This window comes from Phaseolus vulgaris, chromosome 6, assembly GCF_000499845.2.
Source record: "Phaseolus vulgaris cultivar G19833 chromosome 6, P. vulgaris v2.0, whole genome shotgun sequence".
NCBI lineage: Eukaryota > Viridiplantae > Streptophyta > Magnoliopsida > Fabales > Fabaceae > Phaseolus > Phaseolus vulgaris.
Window position 1 is genome coordinate 24,692,396 of NC_023754.2, and position 10,203 is coordinate 24,702,598.

Genomic DNA, 10,203 nt, shown 5'->3' on the forward strand with positions numbered 1-10,203 from the left:
GAAGAAAGTGAGGGTGTTTGAATTGAAGTATGTTAGGTAGATGTGTGAGAAAAGTTTATGAGAGTTTGTGAGTGATGTGGTGGTTGTGAGAGAATTTTAAATTTTTTTAAAGATATGAAATGTTACTTTACTCATTTACCCTTGTCTATTAAAAAAATTAATAATAAAATAAGTTGTTTTTGTTTAAAAAATAACAACTTTCATATATTTCGTAGATTTAAAAATTTTAAATAGAAAAAAAATGTTAAATGTAATATGTATAACATAAAAATTATAATTAAAATAAAAATATGTATTCAACAAATTAAATAAAAACTGAACTTCAAGTAATTTCTTTAAAATATTAAACATGTGTTATAAAATTCAAAAATAAATCAAATCTTATATAAATAAAAAAATATTATTTTTTAATATTAAAAACCATGTAGTAATAAAAAATAAAAATACTAAAAAAAATATAACGTAATTAACAATAGAAAAAAAATTCATAAATAAATTATAACTCATAAACATAATAACTATACATAGAAACATATTAATATAAACACAACAACAAATTAAATAAAAACATAACTTCAAATAATTTCTTTAAATATTAAACATATACTATAAAATTAGAAAATAAATCATATTTTATATAAATAGAAAATTACTATTTTTTAATATTAAAAAATCTCACAATAAAGCAATCTAAAAAATACTACAACAACAAAAATATAACTTAATTAACCATAAAAAAGGATTTCATAAAAAATTATAATAAAAAATAAGAATAAAATAAAATAAAAAATGTATAGTATTGGTGATGCTCATGATCTAAATCAGGTAATATTTCCAGTGTTAATTAGATATAGTATATTCTTTTCTTTAAACAAAACTAAATCCAATCACATTTAATAAAATATCTTATTAGAACTTGAAAAATAAGTATAACCTGATTTACTATAATAACTAATATATAAATGGAAGATTTTATTTAAATATATTTTTTTACACTGGTTTATCATTATTTACATAATTTATATTTTATAAAATAATAAACAAACTTAAAACTTCCTTATTATGATGATTTGTTTCTTCATTTTAAATATTACATATATATATATTAAACATTGTACAATAAATTTTTTTAAATATTAATACATTCAAATGAAACATTGTGACACATTCAAATGAGGGTAAATTTGGAAACAGGAGATATTGACATGACTTTCCCTCTACATCTCTTCATTTTGAGAGGAGATGATATTTACTATTCACAGGTATATATTTTCCTTCTCTTCCCCACACAACCATAGATCCAAATAGCTGATATCTCCTCACTTCTTTGCCTGTGAACAGTATATCCATATAAGCAAACAGGGGTTAGTTCAATATTAAGTAATTATCTCATCAAACTTGATAAAGAGTGAAGAAAAAATTCCTTAATTTAAATAAAAAAACAAATGTAAAAATAATTTATTAATAGAAAATTACTTTGTAAGTAATGAGTCTATTTTTAAACTATTCATAATATATAAAAAACATTTGTTCGTAAGTCTAAAGATGTAAAGGAATAGGAATGTATTAAAAATTTCATATAATATATAAATGATTGTAAACTTTAATTTATTAGATTTTATAAATTGAATTAAATTTAAAATTTATTTTTTATACAATATAAAATTTCTTTAAATACGATCTATATAATTTTTACAAGTTTATGGGCAAGTTATTAAAGAGATTTTTCAGTTTTAAATATATTAGATTAAAGAATAATACATTTGATCCTCGTCCCTGTTAACTCTCCAAGCGCGCAAACAATACATCCATTGTTGACAGGCCTAAACCCAAACACTTGTGTGTATCTGACTAACCAAGCAAAATGGCTTTTCATATTTGCAGCTCTCACTCTTCCCTATTCCATAATCGTCAATCTTTTCCCTCTTCATTCTCTTCATCGTCTTCTTCTTCATCTTCTCTGCACAATTTCCTATTCTCAAATGTCACTTCCTCCTGCAAACGCCTTATGCTTCACTCCAAAGCCTCTCTCCACCACCCTAACACCCTCGCGCCACACCAAGACGCTGTTTCTCGCGACCCAGATGCAAATTCCTCGTCTTTATCAAAAACCCGTGTCTGGGTTAATCCCAGCAGTCCTCGAGCCAAACACTTCCGAACCAAATCGTCGAGCTCCAGGTACAGTTACCTCACCAGACTCGCCGAGTCATTGAACTCGTCTGCTCCTCCCACCGCTCAACATGCGTCCACAATTTTGAAGGGTCTAGGAGACAATGTTTCTGAACGTGACGCTGTGTTCATTCTTGACAAAATGGTGAATTCCGTTACCGCGGACTTTGTTCTCAGGTACTTCCTTGACAAGATTAAACCCGCCGGAGACACCGAGGTGGTTCTCTATAACGTCACCCTTAAGGCGTTTAGGAAGTCTAGGGATTTTGAAGGCGCAGAGAAGCTGTTCGATGAAATGATTCAAAGAGGGGTTAAACCTGATAACATTACATTTTCGACTTTGATTAATTCTGCTAGGATGTGTGCCTTGCCCAATAAAGCTGTGGAATGGTTTGAAAAAGTGCGGAGTTTCGGGTGTGAACCCGATGCCATGGTGTACTCGGCTATGGTGTCTGCTTATGCACAAACTAATAATGTTGATATGGCTTTGAGCTTGTATGATCGTGCAAAAGCTGAGAAATGGAGCCTTGATGCAGCCACATTCTCATCGTTGATTAAAATGCATGGCGTGTCAGGGAACTATGATGAGGGCTTGAGAATCTTTCAGGAAATGAAGGTTCTTGGCGTGAAGCCTAACGTGGTGACATACAACACACTGCTGGGTGGCTTGTTCAGGAGTAAGAAGTCCTGGCAGGCCAAAAATATATTTAAAGAGATGGTAGCTGATGGGGTTTCGCCGGATTTTATAACCTATTCTACTCTTTTGCGAATTTATGCTGGAGCACAATATAGTGACGATGCTTTCGGTATTTATGAGGAAATGAAGGAGCAGGAAATGGATATGAGTGTGGATCTTTATAACAGGCTCTTGGCTATGTGTGCTGATGTTGGTTGCATAGATGAAGCTGTTGAAATTTTTGAAGACATGAAAAGTTCTGGGACTTGTCAGCCTAACAGATTGTCATTTTCATCCTTAATTACGGTATATTCCTGCAATGGGAAGGTTTCAGAAGCAGAAGGAATTTTGAACGAAATGATCCAGTTTGGATTTCAGCCTACTATTTATGTTCTGACCTCACTTGTCCAGTGCTATGGGAAAGCTAAGCGAACTGATGATGTTGTGAAGATTTTTAAGCAACTCGTGGATTTGGACATTGTTCCAGATGTTCAATTCTGTTGTTGTCTTCTTAATGTTATGACTCAAACCCCGATAGAAGAGCTGGGTAAGATAATAGAGTGCATTGAGAAGGCTAATACACAGCTTGGTTCTGTAGTAAGATATTTGGTGGAAGAGAAGGGTGATGGAGATTTTAGAAAGGAAATATCAGAACTTCTTAATTCAATTGATGTTAAAGTAAAGAAGCCTTTATGCAATTGTCTAATTGATCTTTGTATCAGCCTGAATGTGCCGAACAGAGCACGCGACCTTCTGGACTTGGGATTGACGCTTGAAATATATAAAAATTTACAATCCAGATCTCAAAATCAGTGGTCTTTACATTTGAAGAAACTCTCAATTGGAGCTGCTATGACCGCATTAAATGTTTGGATAAATGACTTGTCTAAGGCATTGGAATCAGGGGAAGACCTTCCACCTCTACTTGGAGTTAATACTGGACAGGGAAAACACAAGTATGTTTCAGACAAAGGTTTGGTTAGTGTATGTGAATCATATTTGAGGAAACTCAATGCTCCATTCCATGAGGCTCCAGATAAGTCTGGCTGGTTTTTGGTTACAAGGGATGCAGCAATATCATGGCTGGAGTCTAGTAGTTCAACTGAATCAATTTCTGATTTGAACTTTCAGGTTTCAGGTGGTTCAACAGTGGCCTTTCAGAGTGGATAGTGTCTGTTTTAAGAATGATATGCCATGTTATTTATGCATTTTTATTCTCCTTTAGGGGAAATTTTGCATTAGTAGATTCAAGATATGTATATTTATTAAAATTTCAGTTATCTTGTAGAGTAACTGAAGACCTGATACTAGTATCTAGTGTAGTGGCTAGATTTCTTTGCAGCTGTTCCATGATCTAGAGAGATGCATGCTTCTAATATCATGGCCTTAATTTTCCTTTTTATTAGTTCTACGTTTCTATTTTTGATGTTGCCATCATTTGTAAACCAAAACCAAATACTGCAATCGGGTCATCATAACTCCAAATCAAATTATCCATAGATGACATATTCTTGAAATATTTGATACTGATATCTTGCAATCTCTTATCCGAGCCAGATACATTTGATGTTTATTGTTAGACTACAGGGCATTGTAGGAGCAGTAGGTAAAGTATAAAATGTTTCACCTCAAATATTGTAGGAAGATTAAGTTATAACATTCTTTGTCTATGCCATCAGTAAGGACTCATATTTTTTTAATAATAAATTATGTTTATATAAATATATAGTTTATTATTTTGGTTATTTACTTATTTATTTTTGTAAGTTGTTTATAGTTAAAAGAAATGGAATAGTAAATTTATTAAAAATATTTATAAAAGAGGGGATGAACAAAGTGGATGCATATCTGAATTATTTTAGATAAATAGTATTAGAAATTGAGAATAGAGTTCAAGGAAAATAAAAAGAGAGTATGTCTTCATCAAGAAGGAGTTGCACCAAATTATATTTCAAATATTATAAATAAGGTGGCACGAAATAGTAACACATATTTTAATATTATTTTTTAGTCCTAAATTGTTGTTATTTCCAATAAAAAAATATTATTATTGTGTTTAGGGTTTAAGGTTTATTTTTTAAAATTTTGATGTAATTTTTATTATTACTGTGTTTAGGGTTTAGAGTTTAATATTTTTTTATGTAATTTTTTCGTGTTGGAAATGTAAATTGGAAATTTTTGGTTTGTGACTGTTCATGTTTATTTTAAAAAACCTGAAAATTTTATGTACTGTGTTTGAGACATAACGGCCCACTAATGTGCAATGTGTTGTAGTAAGAGTTTGTTCCCATGGATTTGCTACCAAATTACTATTAGCACTCTTATTAAAAGATCAAAATGTTAAAATAATTTTGAAATACTTTTTTAAAAACTAAGTCAGTTGAATTTGCATAAGATGTAATTATATGTGTCATTAAAATTTGGAGCACAACAATAATATAATTTATGGTTTTTATATACAGAGTAAATGACTTTTTCTCAGAAAACATAAAGTAAATGAAATAGTATTTATTTGAATTTCAAACTATTGAGTTAATTGAAATTTGAAATAAATTTTAATATCAAACATGTTAGCAATATTAAATGAAAAATGAAAAATGAATTCAAATATTGTAACTAAAATCTAAGCATAAATTAACATTTTATAGAGTTTTACCTTTTTTTAATACTATCTCCTAACCGCGATTATATACACTATTATATAAAAGGATATACTTTTTTTTAATTATCTCTAATATCATTTTTTTATTTGACAAATTTATTTTTTAATAACTTATTTTGTAACTACCTTAGTTTATAAATTTTAATTATATAATTTCATATTTTAATAACAAAAGTTATTTAATAAATATGTGACTGCATGATTACTATTCTTAATTATAACTACCTAAATTCTTCCCTGAAAATAATTAACACGTACTTTTTTTAAAATTATTTTTTAAGATTATACTTTTTTTTTTAAACTGTTATTCATATTAAAAAAATGCTTCCAGTGACACTACTTTTTTTCTACTGACTCTTGTAATTAAATTGATAAGTTTTTAATTTATTTTGATAAAACTTGGGAGGAGCTTAAAATGCATTTTTTTTATTTTAATTATTTTAAAACTAAAACTTATGAATAAGTTTTTTTAATAACTATTTAGTTATATTATATAACAAAATTCATCTTTGATTGATGAGAGAGTTTATTAAAATCCACTTGACGTCAATTATTTGATTTTAAATATGTTAAAAATCTCTTAATCCAATCACGAGTAATTTATTTATGATTACGCCGAGAAAGTGAATTGATCAATATGTTCCCCTTATTTGTTGTTTAATTACTTATTTCATCCCTACATGTACAAAATATTTGCATTTCAATCTCTTTAAAATGTCTATTTTCAGTCTAAACACAAATTTTAAAGGTCCTGCTGTCTAATATCTTTAAATGTCAGGTTACGGAATTTAAAATAGAACAATTTTATTGAAATTTATATTAAGAATACAATGAAAATAGTTTGCAATAAATGTGTATTAGTATTGTTTTTAATGGAAGTTTTTCTTTTTTTTATGTTTTAATCTTTATATATATATATATATATATATATATATATATATTCTTTAATTTATTTGTTTCTACATGGAGAGCGACTAGAAACTAAAATAAAGAACATATTGGTTTTATTTAAAATTATACCTTATTTAAATTATTATAATTAGCGGAAATAAATTGTATATTCGTATTTTTTATTTTTATTATTATTATTTTTAAAGTTATAATATTATTATAATATTAAAGAAACAAATTTAATACTTAATATTTATTAATAATTTTCAATTTAATTGAACGAATAAATAAAATGAAATAAAAGAATGATTAATTTGACAAAGAAGAATAAAAATAAACATGTCAAGAAAAGAGTGTGAGCATCGCCTCCAAACAATAAATTTAGAGGTCTGGTTGCGAAAGGTTACCATTGCAAATCTAAGTTATGAAGATTCAATCTTCCGTAATGGTCATTTATCCATAATGCAACGAACCTCTACCCTGCCTCACACGAGAAAGATAACATCAGAAATCATATACTCAAAATTTTATTGGTGAATTTGGAGAAGCTTCGATGTCACGTTTGTGATGAAAAGAATAGGTAATCCATGAAGAAGGATGTGATTGAAGTTAAAAAGAATAAGTTATTTTGCTTCTCTCTCACATCTCCATCTAGATCTCCCACACGAGACATTTTTCAAAGATGATCGTCCACCAAATATTGGTCACGGAGGTCACAGTCACAAATTGAGTCATCAGTAAAGAAACAACTGCTGTCATTCATTCATATTTTTTTACAAAGAAAGATTAAGAAACCAAATGATAAGAAAGAATAACAACTATGATTTTTAAGAGATGAAGATATAAGAAAAAAACTACTCCACAAACTATAAAATACTCAAAATTTAGAATTGATAACTATGAAGTATACAAAATACTCGAAATTTAGAATTGATAACGATTTTTTACGGAGAATCTTTATATATATATAGATTATGATTAACTAATAATATTTTGATAACTCTTTTTATACGTAATGAATTTGTGATATATAAAATAAGAATTGATAAAGTATCATTATAATTTCAGATGTAAAATCGTGTATTGGTGGGAGCAATGTATTATAAAATATTAAATATTATTACACTCTTGCATCTACATGAGTTTGTATCTTCTTTCAATAAATGAAGTTAGAGTAAAAAAAAAGGAAATTTCATTGTTGAGCAGAGCATCATATACTCTGGAGTACCCACAGTGTGATAGAAGGAAGGAAAATGGCTAAATCTTACCTTCTCAACTCTTCTTCTTCATCGTCTTCTTCCCCTTATCCTCCTCCTCCTTCTCATGCCCTCAATTATCGCAAATCCATCTCCATCACCACATCTATCTCATTCTCTAACTCTTCCCGGCATTTCAAACTTCTCAGTTTTTCTGCCCCCCATGGACTCTCTCCTCTCCTCTCTAAACCCAAAACCCTGCTCCAAGCCACCAACACTCTACAAGACACAAAACTCGACGACCCAGTTGCAAAATCTCCATCTTTATCAAAAAATCCCATCTGGGTCAATCCCAAAAGCCCCAGAGCCAAACAGCTTTGGAAGAATTCTACTCATGCCATGTCATCACCTCTCACCAAACTCGCCAAGTCTCTGGATTCATGCAACCCCACCCACGAACACGTCTCTGAAATCCTCAACGTTTTAGGGGACAACATTTTAGAACGCGATGCCGTCATTATTCTCGATGCCATGGCGAATCCCTGCAATGCACTCCTCGCTGTTAACTACTTCAAGCAGAAGATAAAACCATCTAGTCACGTTATTCTCTACAACGTTACCATGAAGCTGTTTAGGGAGCTTAAGGATTTCGAAGGAGCAGAGAAGCTGTTTGATGAAATGCTTCAAAGAGGGGTCCACCCTAATCTCATCACTTTTTCAACTTTGATTAGCTGCGCTTCCATGTGTTCTTTGCCACATAAGGCTGTGAAGTGGTTTGAGATGATGCCCTCTTTCGGGTGTGAACCGGATAATAATTTGTCCTCGTCCATGATATATGCTTATGCAAGAACTGGTAATGCTGACATGGCTTTGAAACTGTACGATCGTGCAAAAGCAGAGAAATGGCATATAGACACGGTGGTGTTCTCGGGGTTGGTTAAGATGTTTGGGATGTCAGAGAATTATGATGAGTGCTTGAACGTTTACAATGATATGAAGGTTCTTGGTGCGAAGCCGAATTTGGTAACATATAATGCTCTGTTGTATGCCATGGGAAGAGCTAAGAGAGCCAGAGAAGCCAAAGCTATATATGAGGAGATGATAAATAATGGATTGTCACCAACTTGGCCTACCTACGCAGCTCTGTTACAAGCCTATTGTAGAGCCCGGTTCATTAAGAATGCGATGAGAGTTTACAAGGAAATGAAGGAAAAAGGAAAGGATATCGATGTATTTCTTTATAACATGCTTTTTGACATGTGTGCTAATGTTGGTTGTGTGGATGAAGCAGTTAAAATTTTTGAAGACATGAAAAGTTCTGGGACTTGCCGACCAGACAAATTTACATATGCATCCTTGATCAACATGTACTCTTGCCTAAGCAAAATTTCAGAGATGGAAGCCATGTTCAATGAAATGATGGAATCTGGATTTCAGCCTGATGTAATAGTTTTTACATCACTTGTCCATTGCTATGGAAAAGCCAAGCGAACTGATGATGTTGTAAAGATATTTAATCAGCTCATGGATTTGGGCATCAGTCCTGATGGTCGCTTCTGTGATTGTCTTCTATATGCAATGTCCCAAGTACCAAAAGAAGAACCTGGTAAGCTCGCAGGTTGCATTGAGAAGGCTAATCCAGTGCTTGGGTCTGTGTTAAGTTATTTGATGAAAAAGCACGAGGATGGTGAACATTTTAGAAAGGAAGCATTAGAACTTTTTAATTCAACTGAACCTGATGTAAAAAAGTCCATGTGTAATTGTTTAATTGATCTTTGTGTGAACTTGGATGTGCCCGACAGAGCTCGTGACCTTTTGGATCTCGGGTTGTCTCTTCGGATATATACTGATATACAGTCAAGGTCTCAAGATAAGTGGTGTCTGTATCTAAAGAGACTCTCAGTTGGAGCTGCTCTGACTGCCTTAAGTGTTTGGATAAATGACTTGTCTAAGGCTTTGGAATCGGGGGAAGAGCTTCCACCACTACTTGGAATCAACACTGGGCATGGGAAACACAGGCTTTCAGATAAAGTTTTGCCTACTGTTTTTGAATCATATCTGAAGGAACTTAAAGCTCCATTCCATAAGGCTGCCAATAAGGATGGCTGGTTTTTGGCTACCAGTGAAGCAGCCACATCATGGCTGCAGTCCAGGGGCTCAACTGTGGCTCTTCCCCAATGAAATTGTTGTTTACTATTAGGCAACCTTGGCATGTTGACTTTATGCATTTTCCTATACCGCTGGAGAAAATTTTGGTATAAGTAGTTTCTGGAAATTTGTTTTTGTTTTGGATGTTTTACATTGTGAATGATGAAAGCGGCCTGATATTAATATCTAGAAAGTAATTAGTTATTGGCTCTGATGAATTTCAATCCCGAATGTTGTTGGATATTAGTAGTATTGATTGAATAAAAATGGGTACTGGAATTGTTTTGGCCAGGACAGGCAGGTGCACAGGGTGCAAGTTGGTCTTATGCTAGTCTGTATACTAAAGCGTTTCTCATTTTGACAAGGTTGATGCGGCGCATGTTCCTACTTTTTTCTACATAAACAAACAAAATCTGATACCTCTTGTTCTAAACTGAAAGCAGGTTTAGAGGGCCAGCATC

At 31.6% G+C, this 10,203-nt stretch overlaps 2 protein-coding genes across 2 annotated transcripts; both read left to right on the forward strand.

The window, feature by feature from the left end:
- The first annotated feature begins 1,755 nt into the window (after positions 1 to 1,755).
- LOC137832143 (pentatricopeptide repeat-containing protein At4g16390, chloroplastic-like) lies at positions 1,756 to 4,247 on the forward strand. The gene has a single exon (XM_068640162.1). The coding sequence runs from the start codon at positions 1,865 to 1,867 to the stop codon at positions 4,013 to 4,015; it is 2,151 nt and encodes a 716-aa protein (XP_068496263.1). The 5' UTR covers positions 1,756 to 1,864; the 3' UTR covers positions 4,016 to 4,247.
- A 3,288-nt stretch (positions 4,248 to 7,535) lies between these two features.
- On the forward strand, positions 7,536 to 10,036 carry LOC137832144 (pentatricopeptide repeat-containing protein At4g16390, chloroplastic-like). The gene has a single exon (XM_068640164.1). The coding sequence runs from the start codon at positions 7,652 to 7,654 to the stop codon at positions 9,773 to 9,775; it is 2,124 nt and encodes a 707-aa protein (XP_068496265.1). The 5' UTR covers positions 7,536 to 7,651; the 3' UTR covers positions 9,776 to 10,036.
- The last annotated feature ends 167 nt before the right edge of the window (positions 10,037 to 10,203 follow it).